We start from the raw sequence: 16,119 nt of genomic DNA on the forward strand, positions 1-16,119 counted from the left end.
TTATTCCTGCTGGGAATAGGGCGTATCCTGCTGCCCGAGTTCCCCTTGAGTTCTCACGGGATTCAGACAGTATTTTTGGGGAGATAGAAGCCCAGTGGAGGTGGATTTGGGCAGAGAATGTGGATTTCCCCAGAACGTGATTGTAGACGGCTGGTGTGAGTTCGGGAATAAAGAGTTGCTGTTTGAATCTACAAGCTGTGTGGTGGCTCGTGATTGTGTGCCCGGCCAGACTGCGGCATTTGTGCCCAGCCAGACTGTGGCATTTTGTATTTTATTTAGAGATAGGGTTTCACTGAGTTGCTTAGCGCTCGCGCTTGCTGAGGCTGCTTTGAACTTACAATCCTCCTGCCTCGGCCTCTGGAGCCCTTGGGATTGCAAGCGTGTGCTACCGCACCTGCCTGGATGGAAATTATTTCTGAGAATTTTTTTAGCCAGCCAAGTATGTGGGAATAATTACATTTCTATGTAATTAATAATTATATTTCTATGTAAAAAAAGAATACAAAACAAACAAACCATCATGGAGAAGGGCTCCTAGCCTTGAGAAGGACTCTTACTTGAGAAGTATCTTACTGAGAAAAGAGCAATGATTCTGATGTCCAGAATTCAGTTTTAAAGAAAAAACAAACAAAACAAAACAACCCCAAACCAAAAACCTCCCAAATTGTCAAGAAATGAAGCGAAGAATATAACAGACATCGAGATCAACTTGATGATGGACTTTAAAATAATTATGAATTGACTATTTTGTACAAACCCAGGGGCTGGTGGTGCAGCTGAGACGTTGAATGCATGCTGAGTGTGCAACAGTGCCCAGATTCAAATCCCTGGCACCAAAAACAAAAAAATAAAGTCCCATGAAAAACTGATAGATAGAAAATATTAAGTGTCGACAAAAATGTGAACAAACTATAGGAAAGACATTATAGAAAATCGTATAGAAGTTTTCAAAAAAATTATACATAAAACTATTATATGATCCAATAATCGTACTATTAAGCATATATCCTAAGAATTTGAAACCAATATTCTTTTTTTAACTAAAAATTTTTTTTTCACAATACCTTTATTTTATTTATTATTATTATTTTATGTGGTGCTGGGGATTGAACCCAGTGCCTCACGCATGCTAGGCAATCACTCTACCACTGAGCCACAACCCCAGTCTTGTTCTTCAAAAAAGTTTTGAGATGAGGTCCTGCTGTGTTGTCCAGGCTATTCTCAAATTCATGGGCTTTAAGGGGTCCTTCTGCCTCAGCCTTCCAAGCAGCTGGGACTAAAATTAGTTATGTTGAAGAGTTATCTATATTGTTCATTGCCCATGTTCATTGCAATACTATTCACAATAGCCAAGACATGTAATCCACCTAATCATTAATGAATAGAGGGGATGCTATTCAGCCTTTAAAAAGAAGGAAATTGTATTATTTGTGAAATAAGGATAAATCAAATGGATTAATCAACTGATTAGATTATAGCCCTCATAATCCCAATTATTTCACTTCCTGCATTAACACAGGAGTTTTGGCGGGGGGACTAAACCACAATATCTGTCAATAAAAGAAAATAAAATTTTCTGGGCATGGTAGCACACACCTATAAGTCCAGCTATTTGGGAGACTGAGGCAGGAAGACTGTAAGCTCAAGGCAGCTTTGGCAATGGAATGAGGCCCTTTTCTCAAAAAATGAAAAGGGCTGGGGATGTAGCTCAGTGGTAGGGCAGTTGCCTAGCATGTACAAAGCCCTGGGTTCAATACCCAGTTCTTGGGGAGTGAGAGGGAAGAATAAAAGAAAACTTTAAAAAAAAGTATATGAAATTGGAACCCTTCTACAGTGCTGGTGGGAATTTAAAATATATCAGCCTTTCTGAAAAAGTCTGGCAGTTTCTCAGAAAGTTTAATACCTTTTCATCTATGAATATTCATAGTAGCTTTATTCATAATAGCCATAAAGTGAAACAACTCAAATAACCATCAACCAACAAATGGATAAACAAGATGTATATGCAGCCATACAATGGAATATTATTTAGACCCAGAAGGAATGAAGTATGATACATGCTACATCATGGATGAATCTTGAAAACATTACACTATGTTAAAAAAAGCCTGATATGAAAGATCACATGATGTGTGATTCCACTTCATTAAATATTAAAAAGAGGAAGTTTAACTTGTTGGGGTTGGGGTTGTAGCTCAGTGGTTGAGTGCTTGCCTCACATGGGTTCGATCCTCAGCACCACATAAAAAATAAATAAATAAAATAAAGATATTGTTCAATCTGGCACAGTAGTGCACGCCTGTAATCCCAGCGGCTAGGAAGGCTGAAACAGGAGAATCGTGAGTTCAAAGCCAGCCTCAGCAACAGTGAGGCACTAAGCAACTCAGTGAGACCCTGTCTCTATAAATAAAATACAAAAATAGGGCTGGGGTTGAGTGCCCCTGAATTCAATCGTGGTACCCCAATAAAGAAACAAATAAATAAAAGGGCTTATCAGTAGACTCAAACCAGGTGAAGAAAGAATCAGAACTTTCAGGGAAAAAGAAAAATGTATGCAAGATGGGCCTGGTGGCTATGCCTATAATCACAGCTATGTGGGAGGCTGAGTCAGGAGGACCAAGAGTTTGAGGCCAGCCTGGACAACTTAGCAAGACCCTGTCTCAAAAAAGGAAAGGAGACTGGGGATTAGCTGAATGGTAGAGTGCTTACAGAGCACGTGCAAGGCACTAGTTTCAATCCCCAGTACAACTAAGTAAATAATATTTAAATGATAAAACATTTTGAAGAGATACTTCACTAAAGTATATGAATGACAAATAAGCACATGAAAATAGGCTCAGCATTATTAGTCATCAGGGATATGCAAATTTAAACCACAATAAAACACTAAGACACATTTACTAAACTGACTACAATTAAAAAGGATTGACGAAACCAAATGCTGGTGAGAATGCAAATCTTCAGGAACTTTACTACATTGATGGTACAATGGTATAGCCACTTTGGAAACCAGTTTAAGTTAAATATACACTTACTCAGCAATCCCACTTTTAGGTACTTACTCAAGAGAAATAAAAACATGTCTACCCAAAGACCTGTATACAACCATTCATCACAATTAACAGCCAAATGCCTGGAAATAACATTAATATCTATGGTCTGGTGAATGGAAAAAAAAAAGAAAACTATGTTAAGATTCATATAATGAACTTTGATTTCTACACAAACACATGCGTGTATACATAATTAGATACGTCTAAAGTATATTCAGTGTAAATGTGCCTCCAAAAATGCTACCCTAAGTCACCTAGCACAAAGACACTTTTAATGTATTTACATTAAGGATTTTTAAAATTTCCACTGTTTCCACTGTTAGGATACTGATCCATAATGGGGTGCATGGGAAGAATAGAGGAACTTTGGGCAAAGAGGGAGACGAGCAGGAGGGGGCACAGGGGCATGGGGGCAGGAAAGATGGTGTAATGAGATGAATATCATTACCCTAGGTACATGTATGACTGCACATATGGTGCTATGCTATATCCTGTACAACCAGAGAAATGAAACATTGTGCTGCAATTGTGTACAATGAATCAAAATGCATTCTGCTGCCATATATGCCTAATTAGAATAAATAAATAAACTTTGAAAAAATTTCCACTGTTAACCAGAGACTGAAATAAGATAAAGACAGAATGAGATGAAGCCAATAAAATTAAGCCAGAATTTCCTGACACTGGATAGCTTATAAACATGTTAGCATCTTTTATACAATAAAGAAAATTTTTTTGAATTTATTTTTTGGGGGGCGGGAGAGGTGGTGGGGATTAAGCCTAGGGCTTTGCACATGCTAAGCAGGCACTGTACCATTGAGCTACATACCCCCAGCTCAGGCAAAACTTTTTTTGGGGGGGGTAGCAGGGATTGAACCCAGGGGCACTCAACCACTGAGCCACAACTCTAGCCCTTATTTTGTATTTTATTTAGAGACAGGGTCTCACAGAGTTGCTTAGCACCTTGCTTTTGCTGAGGCTGGCTTTGAACTCACAATTCTCCTGTTTCAATTTCTTGAGCTGCTGGGATCCCAGGCATGCTCCACCGCTGGCCAGGCAACATTTTTTAAATGGAAAGGTAGAGATGCTTTTCTTTACATTTTGAGGTAAAAATCGCTACTTAATAACTCCAAATTCATCTATTGAAGGGCATGTAGGTTGGTTCCACAGTTTAGCTATTTGAATTGTGCTGCTATAAACACTGATGTGGCTGTGTCCCTGAGTATGCTGTTTTTAAGTTCTTTGTGTATAGACAGAGGAGAGGATAGCTGGGTCAAATGGTGTTTCCATTCCCAATTTTCCAAGAAATCTCCACACTGCTTTCCTAATTGGATGCATAAATTTGCAGTCCCACCAGTTCCCCACATCCTCGCCAACACTTACTGTTATTTGTGTTCATAATAGCTGCCACTCTGACTGGAGTGAAATGAAATCTTAGAGTAGTTTTGATTTGCATTTCTCTAATTGCTAGCAATAATGAACATTCTTTCATATATTTGTTGATTGAATATCATCTTCTGAGAAGTGTCTGTTCAAGTCCTTGGCCCATTTATTGATTGGAAACTGTGGAACCAACCTAGATGCCCTTCAATAGATGAATGGATTAAAAAAGGTGGCATATATACACAATGGAATATTATTCAGCAATAAAAGAGAATAAAATCATGGTATTTGCAGGTAAATGAATGAAGTTAGAGAAGACAATGCTAAGTGAAGTTAGCCAATCCCCCCAAACCAAATGCCAAAAGCTTTCTCTGATGTAAGGAGGCTAATTCATAGTAGAATAGGGAGAGGGAGGAGCAAGGGAAGAATTGAAGAACTCTAGATAGTGCAGAGGGGTTAAAGGGAGAGGGAGGAGGCATGGGGTTAGAAATGATGGTGGAATGTGATGGACATTACTATCCAAAGTACACGTATGAAGGCATGAATTAGTGTGAATATACTTTGTATACAACCAAAGATATGAAAAATTGTGTAATAAGAATTGTAGTACATTCTGCTGTCATATATAAATAAAAAAATATTTACTGAAACTAAAAAAATAAACTCCAAATTCAGAGTATATTCAAAAGGAATATGTTGAAACAAAAATTTAAAAAGTGGTAAAAGCCTTGAACACCAATATTTATAGCTTGTCCAATACTTGTGCTACAGAGTATTAAACACTTGTGCTGTGTCATGGGAAGATCAGAATCTAGGAAGTTCTAAACTCATTTCCTTTCCTCTAAACACAGTAGAAGATCCTGACTTCAGAGAAACAACTAACAAAAGGCATAATTCTGTAAAAGCCGGATATTAAGAGAAAAAAATTTCACACTTTTACAGAAAAGCGTGATGGATGAAAAAGACTGCAAATAATGTACTGTTAACTGCAACTTTACTTACAAATAAGACTTCTGCTATGAAACTATTTCAATACTTGTGTTCCTTGCCCCTGGCATTGATTACTACTGCCATCTAGCAGCAGGTTCAAAAATAAGAGAACTGAAAAAAATCAAAATGTAACTCCAAACATAAGGATATTTTAACATATTAATAATTAAAGTTCTGCTGTTAATCATGATAACTGAAATTGAACTGTTTCTCAGAAGTTCCTCTCTTCCCTGAACAATGTAAATTATTGGCTCCATATGAACTAAACTTTTACCTCAACTCTATTCTCCCCCAAATTCCAATTTGTTTCTGCCTAGAACTCTTCACCTGAACATGCTGCCAAAACTTCTAAAAAGATTAACTTGCGTCCCTAAAATCTCTCTCTGTTAGCTGGTCAGGTAGGTTCAGAATCAGAATCATTTTTCATTAAAGGGAAGCAAGAGTCAACTAGCCAATGAATCCTACCTTGAAATCCACCCTTCATATCTATCTCCTCAAGCTGCCTTTACAAGATCCTCTTTGTTTCTCATTATCTCTCATCTGCAAGTGCAGTGACCTACCTCATTCCTGACAAAGAGGACAGGAAACACTATTTAACACCTAAATGGCTCCTGGACAAAGATGGTAAGAACAGAAGAATTCTTGCATCCCCTAGGAGAAATTTCAACCATAAAATTTCACGTCATAAAAAAAAAAAAATTCAGGATGACATTACCTGGGGGAAAACAAGCAAATGTATGATTTCACAAACACTGCTTGATATTTTATGGGGGGAGGGGGTAAAGTACCAGGGATTAAACCCAGGGGCACTCGGCCACTGAGCCACATCCCCACATCTATTTTATTTAGAGATAGGGTCTCACTGAGTGCCTCACCTCCATTGCTTAGTATCCCACCTCCATTGCTGAGGCTGGCTTTGAACTCAGAATCCTCCTGTCTCAGCCTCCAGAGCAGTTGGGATTACAGGCGTACATCACCACGCCCGGTTTAATGCTTAGTATTTTTAAAGTATAACATGCTTTTCTTGTTTCTGTATGGCTGCAGACATTGAAGGAAAAATTGAACTTGTGAATTTCTGTATTTTGTACAATCTTCAATATTTATTGTGTAAAATGTATTCCATTGGTCAGTAAAAATTTTTCCCCCACAATAAACTACAAAAAGGATTGCTAGTCTCTCCAAGAATCCTACATCCTACCCATACTCAAGAGCTACTTCAAATTCTACTATACCTTTATTAATCCAGCATACAATGAGTTTTTACTTCCTCTGAATGCCAAAATATTGTTTATACAGCAATAATAACATGCTAAATATACTAGAGTATTAATATCTCTGTTTTACATATTTATTTTTGTTTTCCCCTTTTATAGAGTATAAAACTTGAGGACTAGTAACATGTTCTCCAATTCTTTAATACCAATTCTACTGCCAGTCTAAGAAATCCTACTTCCTGTAAGAGGAGTATGCATACTAACCCACACAAAATATATTCAATAGAGGAAAACAAGGAGGCAAAGATAAGAATTACATACATATGTGAAACAATGGCAGTTTAAACAGGAAAGGCTCACAAAAACAACTCCTAAGCCTCTGAGGCAGTTATCTTCCCCACCTTGTTTAAGAAAGTAAAGTTCTTACATAAGAAGTAAATTGAATAGTAACAATATGGATAGAACATCCATAACCATAACTTTGAGAAGGTGAATTTGCCCCAAATTGTCACCCCAAAGTGTCAGGAAGCTAAAAAAGGGTTAAAATTTGGAAACATTACCTTCCAGTCTTCTACAGTAACTGATGAACAGAAAGTATTCAACAAACATTTGACAGTTTAAATGTAGAATCTAGCTAGTTCTAGAAACTCAAAAGTAAATAATATATTCAAAATGCTACTTTGATCTCACAGAATACCTTATAGAATCAAACTATCTCAAATTTCCAGTATGTAATAAATATTATATGACATAAACATGTTTTGATACAAAAAATCCATATAATTAATCATTCAAGACTTTAAAAAATAACCCAATGATTCATAAATTATATTCCTCTTATCAGAAATGCCTCAGGGGATCTGACTCTCAAAATGCATAGCTCCTAAGAAAAACATTAATTTGATTTTATAATCTCAGGGAAAAATAGGGAATATGTTTAGGGGGAATAAAATAACAACTCAGTATTACATTAAATGAAAATTAGTGAGAGTACACGGGCAGGGAGGGGTTGGAAATCAACTAAACAATGTGAGAAATTTAGCTTTAATGCCTATTTCTTGTTTTCTGAAAATACACTGCTGTTCCACATACTAACACCTTTAGGTCTCCATAATGCAAACCTGATGAAGGATCAAGAAAGAAAGAGAAGGGCTCTGACAGAATGAGAATCTCCATAAAAATACAGTGACAGCACACAGGAGTTGGAAAACAAAATGGGAAATGAAGGCAGCATTCCTGGCATTCAGCATGAGCTGAAGAGGTGATGCTGTGGGAAAAGAGGCAGCATTTTTATAGGAAAACACCTGCAGGAGACATTCGACAGGATGGACTTACTTTTTTGACAGGAGGGTTGAACTTCAGTGAATCTCAGATCCTACCTAAACCTTGTTTTTTTTCACATACCACGTTTTTTCTTGGTGCATGTGTGTGCAGTGCGTGTGCTGGGATTTGAAGGCTAAAACCTCAGTCCTTTTTATTTTTTGAAAGAGGGTCTTGCCAAGTTGCTGAGGCTGGCCTCAAACATGGTATCCTCCTGCCTCAGCCTCCCAAGTCACTGGGATTATAGGCACCCGAGCACCACCTTGCCATTTGTTCTAATGACTGTTTATTTTGTGTGCACTGATGATACAATATTAACTAACATTAATGAATTCCTGCTATATGCAAGACATTTCTCTAAATAACTTTATTATACAGTATACTTCAGCCTTCCAGACAGCTGTATAAATTAGGTACACTCCTTCCATTTTATAATTAGGACCAAAAGGCTTAGAAAGGGTTGGTGATTTCCCTAAGGTCACTCAGTTCACAAATGCAAAGCAAGAATTGGAACTCAAATCTGGTTGTAGGAGCCCACACTCTTAAACACTTACCTATACTGCCACTCAAATGATACAAAGGACCTATTACACAGCATTTTAACTTTTTTTCATTAATTTTTTTTTTTTGTAATTGTAGATGGGCAGCATGCTTTATTTATTTATTTATTTATTTTTTAATATGGTGCTAAGGATGGAACCCAGTGCCTCACACATGCTAGGTAAACACTCTGCCACTGAGCTGTAGCCCCAGCCCATATAAAACATTTTTAAATGTTCACTCAAATGTAAAGTATTATTAGAATTATTATTTACCCTAAGGAAATTAATAATAATTTGAACAATCATACTGTTAAGATATTTTATTTTATTTTATTTATTTATTTTTTATTTTTTTAAAGAGAGAGAATTTTTTAATATTTATTTTTTAGTTTTTTCAGCGGACACAACATCTTTGTTTGTATGTGGTGCTGAGGATTGAACCTGGGTCACACGCATGCTAGGCGAGCGTGCTACCGCTTGAGCCACCTCCCCAGCCCTAAAATATTTTAGATACATACATGTGAAAAGCCTTGATATTAAATGAAAAAAAAATTATTTTTAAGAAATGAAAATATCAATGACGTGAAATCCAGTGCAAATTGTGGTTACCTGTAGCACACATGCAAGTTTCTAAATACTTATAGGCTTAAAAAAAAAAAAACATTTAAAATAGTATCAGTTGTGATACATAATAAATTAAAAATAGCCATCTTGTGTAGCTTGTTTTCTTATATCACATTAACACTTGTTGATTAATGGTACTGAATAAAACCAGTGGGGAAGGAACATAATTTATTTAACAATATTTGTCAGGCACTGTTTTAAGTCCTTCCAATAATCACTAGTGTAATTATTATTATTATTTTTTTTTTTTTTTGAGGTCTGGGGATTGAACCCAGGGCCTTGTGCATGTGAGGCAAGCACTCTACCAACTGAGAGATATCCCCAGCACCCAACACTAGTTTAATTCTGATGACATCCTACAAGGTACTTATTGTTACTACTGTTGGGCGAGGTGGCACATGCCTGCAATCCTAGCAGCTCAGGAGGCTGAAGCAGAAGGATCGAAAATTCAAAGCCACCCTGAGCAATTTAGGAAGACCCTACCTCAAAAACAAAAAAGGGTTGGAGATTTGGCACAGTGGTTAAGAGCCTGGGTTCAATCCCTGCTGCCAAATTAAAAAAAAAAAAAAAAAAAAGATACCTACTAACACCAAGGAACACGTAAAAGAAATACTTAGATATGACAGACTGATCTAAATTATCAGGAAAATGTTTTCGGTTAAGATGGAACACTAAGCTTTAGAAGAGGGCTCTTCTAATTTTCCTATGACTTTGTAGTATTACCAAAGCAAAATTAAATTTTGAGGCATGGTAATATCAACTTAAAACCTCAGAGAGACAAAATGTTTTACATTTTTTTTGATCCATTCAACATATGAAGAGGAAAACTGTCAAAGAGCTTAAAAAAAAAAGAAAAAAGAAATCACATATACTAGTAGAATTAAAAACAGAACACTAAATTTGAATATAACCTTACATTTTGTTTATAAAATAATTTTACCATTTTGCAAAGGATGACAGTATTTATCATCCTGTCTGATTCTACAACTTCGCAAGTAGGACAAGTACTTGTAAAAACTATTCTTATTTTATAAGTGAATACACAAAACTTAGAAAAGTTAAACATTTTGCATGATCTAGATATATATATTCTGACTCAAAGCACTTCTCTGCACACCATGCTGCCAACAATTTTATGCTTTATACTTGTTCAAGTTGTTTCGCAACAATTAATGCTTGGCCAAGAAAATTTGGAAAATAATACAGAACACAAAATGGAGTTTTATGATCTTTAAAATGTTAATAGAGTTTTACTAATTATCATGTGCCGTACAATCTTTAGCTAGAATGATGTACCATTTTGTCCTGCCAAAATGAACCTGGAACCCAAGAAAAATCTGCATTTAAAACTAAGAGAATCTAATTTTAAATGCTTAAATATGAAATAATATGGCCGTGCAACAGTATGGGTTGGGTATCCCTTATCTGAAATGCTTGGTACCAGAAGTGTTTTGAATTTTGGAATATTTCCATATTCATAATGAGATATCTTAGAATAGGACCCAAGTCTGAACACAAAATTCACTTATGCTTCCTATACACCTTATATACATAGCCTAAAGGTAATTTTACAGTTTTTAGTGATTCTGAAACAAACTCATGATATCAAACTGTCCATTGTGGCATCTGTTGGCCCTCAAAAAGTTTTGGATCTTATTCACTTGAAGGCCACTTACTAGATCAAGAAACAGGGCTAATTGGGGGGGAAAAAAAACAGGGCTAGTGAACCCAATGTGAGCTAACAAATAAGTGAAATAGTTTAGGTATAGATTACTGGGGAGAATTATTTTTAAAATTATATAATTAGATAATTAAGAAAACTCTTCACAAAAATGAAGTGTATAAACATTAAAATCTTCACTGGGTGTACTGTTGCATGCCTATAATCCCAAGACTCCAGAGGCTGAGGCTGGATTGTGAATTCAAAGTCTCGGCAATTTAGCGAGGCCCTAAGTAACTTAGGGAGACCCTATCTCTAAATAAAATATAAAAAGGGCCAGGGATGTGGCTCAGTGGTCAAATACCCCTGGGTTCAATTCCCAGTACCCTCCCCCCCAAAATTTAAAATTTTGTGGCCTATAAATTGTATACTATATATATCTTCATATCCTGAAGTTGAGTGGTAGACCACTTAAATTGGAGATGGACCAACACTAGTTCCATAATTTACCTGACACCTACACTGAAGACTGTAAGTACCAGAGTAAAGAAGTTGGAAAGATTTCTTTGGAAAAAGTTTATATGGACTATTATAGAATTTTTTCCCTTGTTTTCAACTATGTACAAACATAGTTTTGACCTGGTCCCCTGTAAACTGCTGATACAGAAAATAAATAAATAAATAAAATGAAAGGTTTTTTGCTGTGGATATGTCAGCATCACAGGTCTGGAGACAGCTTAAAAGGGACTTTGCCCAATAAGAAACATTTAGATGACAATGGGAAGTTTTAAAGAAAAGTTTAAAGGACTGGAAACTAAGGACTGTGAAATAGCTGGCTAAATGTATCACCAATATAGATAGCACAGACTGCTAGCACATCAGCAGATCACTAGCTAGAGACAAAATTACATCAGTTAGGTATAGATATGTGATAAACTTCTTAGCTAACAGGATGTAAGAGAAAACAATATGGGTCATTTCCTCCCTGGTCTGAAACTTCACAACTTGCGTTTCTTGCTCTTTGCCCTTCCTACTCCCTGCAAGAAGCAGAGATTGTCACTGAATAGTTATTCTATGTTGAATGCCAAACTGAAGCTGATTTTCATACATTCTGTTATCCTAATGTATCTATACCAGTATCATAGGGAACAAACCCAGATTTTTCTTGGGTTCCAGGGTCATTGTGGCAGGACTAAATGGTACATCATTCTATGGTTTGGATGTGAGGTGTCCCCCAAAAGCTCACATGTGAGACAATGGAAGAAGATTTGGAGGAGACATGATTGGGTGATAGCTTTACCTAATCAGTGAGTTAATCCCTGATGGGGTTAACTGAAGTGGTAGGGTATGGCTGGAGGAGGTGGGAATTGGGGCATGGCTTTGGTGTATATATTTGTATCTGGCAAGTGGAGTCTCTCTCTCTGCTTCTTGATCATGATGTGAGCTGCTTCTCTCTGCCACACACTCAGTCATGATGTTTGGCCTCATCTCAAGCCCCCCAAAATGGAGCCGGCCTTCTATGGACTCAGACCTCTGATACCATGAGCCCTCAAATAAACTTTTCCTCCTCTATATTTGTTCCGATCAAATCCTTTAGTCACAAAGCAAAAAAGCTGACTAAAACACCAACTCAATCAGATCCTGTCTCCTGAAAATTATGAATTCTAGCCACAGATGAGAAAGCAAGGACTTTCTTCTAAGAAAAAAACCTGAAGTCATCAGAGCTACTGTCTTCTTGATGGGAGGCTGTAGGGGATCCTATTGGTCCAGTTCTCTATAAAGCCTACTAAACATTCTGGGATAGGTGCAATGGGACTCAGAGGATTGATTTGATGGTTGAATGGTTTCTTATCATGAATTCCCATCACAAGACACAAACCTATGACTACAGTAAACTGGGAAGGAAGCAACAGTATAAACAGTAATCTCTCTCCTTCAAACTGCAATGTTATGATGTAATAGATAATTAAACAGCATCAATCATGAGCATATCAAGAAACTGAATGCATACATCACAGAATTTTTAAGATAGAAGATAAGTTTAAGATTTACTCTTCTAAAAGAATTCAGGTCTTAAGTGCAGATATGATAGGAATGTTCATTTACCTCTGCTGTTAGAGATAATTCAATGGAAAAGTTGGAGAAGCACCAACCTCCAGCAACTCTGAAAGTTCTTTTCATAGTAAACTGAAAGTCTAATTCACTAGTCATTTAACATGATTTTTTTCCTCTCTTATATCCCCTACTAAATCAGATGGACAGCATGCTTTTATTTTGTTTATTTTTTTATGTGGTGCTAAGGATTGACCCCAGTGCCTCACACATGCTAGGCAACTGCTCTGCCACTGAGCTACAGCCTCAGCCCCACTACTAAATCATCATATGCTTTGTGGTAGAGTGAATATGACCCCCAAGATACCTAGGTCCTAATTCCTAGAACCTATCAATATTCATTATATGACAACAAAAGGGCTTTACAAATGTTACTAAGCATCTCGAGATGGAGCAATTATCCTTGATTATCTGGATGGGCCCTACATGTAAATATGAGTGCTCTCATAAAAGGGAAACAGAGGGGGACTGGACCGCAGAAGAGAGGGTGATATGATGATGGAATGATACGCTTTGGAAAAAGGAGCCACAAGCCGAGGAATATAAAAAAACAGTAGAAGCTGAAAAAGGCTAGGAAATGGATCTTCCTTCATCAGAAAGAATCCGGCCTGCAATATCTTAACTTTAGCCCAGTGAAAATTATTTCAGTCAGGCTTCAGACCTCCAAAACTGAAAGGAAACATATTTGTTTTATCAGTAAGTTTGTGATAATTTGTTATAGCGGCCATACAAAATTAATACACCTTTTTGATAGTTTAGCAGTGATGTGCACATGATCCAACTTATATTAAACTGAATTAACATGAGGATCGTTCCAGTTTAGAAATAGAGAAATTTTCTTGTTTTTTGCTATAAAGTAAATGAAAATACACAGAAATCACTGCAAATACAGTTCCTTCAAAGAAGTATGGTGAAAAAACAAAAGAGATGGGCATGGTGGCACAGTGCCTGCAATCCCATCGACTGGGGAGGCTAAGGCAGAAGGATAAGTTCAAAGCCAGACTCAGCAACTTAGTGAGTCCCTAAGCAACTTAGCAAGACCCTGTCTCAAAATAAAAAATAAAAAAGGCCTGGGGATGTAACTCAGTGTTTTAAGCTCCCCTGTGATTTCAACTCTATTTGTAATACATATAAGCTGCAGAAAGGGTAGTCATAACTTTAGGTTAAAACAAAAATACAACTCAAATAGTGATGAACAAGGTGAGAGAAAAGAACTCAGAAAAGCAGTTATGTGGGCTGCTTTATTTTTGTCTTAAACATAGAACAGCCTAAGGAAAGAACACAATCCAGACACTTCTCAGTTCACACACCAGAACTGTCCCTGAACCCTGGACAAGAAGGCAAGTGATCTAGATAGGTTTAAGAGGTGTGTTTCTATGCTATGTGCTACCACTGTTCTACTCTGTACAGTGGGTTCAAATTACAGTCCAAATATCAGAAAAGAATCTGAAACGCAGATACAGTCAGGTGTAGTTGATGTAACACATTTTATATAAATTTCTCATTTGATCCTCACAACTGTAAGAAATAGACAAATTTGCTACTGATTTTAATTCTACAGTTGAAGAAGCAGAGGATGACTTAACCAAAGGTCCAAAACTGCCTCCACTCTGATGTCTTTCTACTTTATCAGTTTACCACCATTATCATAATCAATTTAATTTCAATTTATTTTAAAGTAATTTAAAATAATCTCAGTTTAGAAAACAGAAGTAGCATTTTGTAAGTAACACAATCTTTTAATTTTACATCCCTGAAAACCGAATGCCACACTCTGCATTTTCCTTTGCGCTTTGATTCAACCAAGCTAAACACATGGACGTGTAAATTAATGTCTAAGACCATTTCTTTCTGTGAAAATGAGAACTATTAACAGCGCCTACCTCTAGAATGCTGTGAAGATTCAATGTTATAATACATACAAAGTGCTTAGCACAGTAGCTGTTATTATAGCACATACTACAGATTTTCACCAGGGTCTCTTCCCTGGTGAAAATCTGCTAACATGGAAAAATGCCAAATGCAGAAGGCGTGAGAGGGAAAGTGAAGGAAAAAAGGACTTGTGACCCTTCCTTGGAAACCGGTGCTTAGCTTTTGCCAGAAAATAACCCAGAGCACAGGAGCTGGGGTAGGCGTCGGCAACACCAGCCTGACCTGCACAAGGCCCTGCAATGCAGCAGGACGTGCCGGTTTGATCCAGGGACTCTGACCCCAGGTGAGAAGCCCCAACACGTGCTCCCTCCTCCCCGTCATTTCCCATTTCCTCGGAGTTCCCCACCCTAGAGGTTCAGTGACTCGGACTTTCATGACTCCACCCGGGCTCTAGTCACCTGCCAAAAGACAGCTGCCCATCCCAGGACCGTCCCGCTCAGCAGTGCAAAAAGTACCTCTACTGCAAACCCCAAACTGGAGCTGGAGAAAAGTCGCGAGTTCGGTAGTAGATGAGAGCTGACATCCGGAACTCCGCCCCCCCACCTCTTTGATTGGATAAAAGCGCAAAGGAAAATGCAGAGGATTGGTTAGTAGGAGAAAGGCGGCCAAAACCCCCGGGAAGAAAAAAGGTGGGGAGTGAAGGCGCCAGGTCTTCTTCATAAACTGTCCTCTCTAGCTAGCTCCCGATTGGACGGTAGAAAGGCGTATGCGCCTGCGTAGACCCAGTTTACGTAAAGCGTCACACAGCACCGCCCATACGCTGCGTTAACGGAAGTTTCAACCACCCCATTGGTTGGGATGGAAGTTTCAGCTGCGTCCAATAAAGGGCAAGAATAAAGCAGGTTCCGCCTCTTCCTCAGCGCCCCAAAACTTTCTGTTGATATTGGGATATGTGGGTTCTTTTCAGCGTTTAGACGCTAGCGCTTCCACTGATCCAAACACGGGTAGAGAACTGTTATGGTGACTAGGAGTCTTGTACTGAGGGTGAGAAATAATTTGGAAGAGTCAGGCTCTGAAAAATCAGGGCAGGAAGCCTAATTCCATGTTTGAATGCGGAGGATCCACTCCTTCAATTCCTCACTGGCGCGACTGTGGTTTAGGAAGTCTGTGGTTATCATTGGATAAAAAAAGATATCAATTTGTAAGTAGCTCCGCCTTAGCCCCAGGGTGCTCTGGGATTTGTGGTCCCGGACGCTAAGGTCCTAAAGAATAAGTGTGGTGGTTGCTGTAGTTTTTCCACATTGTTCTTAATACCTGTTGACGTTTATTGTGGTTTTGATGTGATGCGT

The 16,119-nt window shown here is 37.8% G+C and overlaps 1 protein-coding gene across 4 annotated transcripts in view; it reads right to left on the reverse strand.

Moving 5' to 3' along the window:
* Positions 1 to 15,882, reverse strand: part of Wdr89 (WD repeat domain 89) — a 40,596-nt gene extending 24,714 nt beyond the window's left edge. Inside the window, exon 1 of one of the 4 annotated variants that reach the window (XM_048798467.1) lies at positions 15,276 to 15,882. In XM_048798467.1, the coding sequence (XP_048654424.1) occupies positions 15,276 to 15,490 (215 nt within the window). In that variant the 5' untranslated portion in view covers positions 15,491 to 15,882. Of the gene's footprint in view, positions 1 to 15,228 lie in introns of all 4 variants that reach the window. The other 3 variants (XM_015490023.2, XM_048798468.1, XM_015490014.2) reach the window with 3 other exon arrangements.
* Positions 15,883 to 16,119: the final 237 nt, after the last annotated feature.

Source organism: Marmota marmota, unplaced genomic scaffold, assembly GCF_001458135.2.
Source record: "Marmota marmota marmota unplaced genomic scaffold, marMar, whole genome shotgun sequence".
Lineage (NCBI taxonomy): Eukaryota > Metazoa > Chordata > Mammalia > Rodentia > Sciuridae > Marmota > Marmota marmota.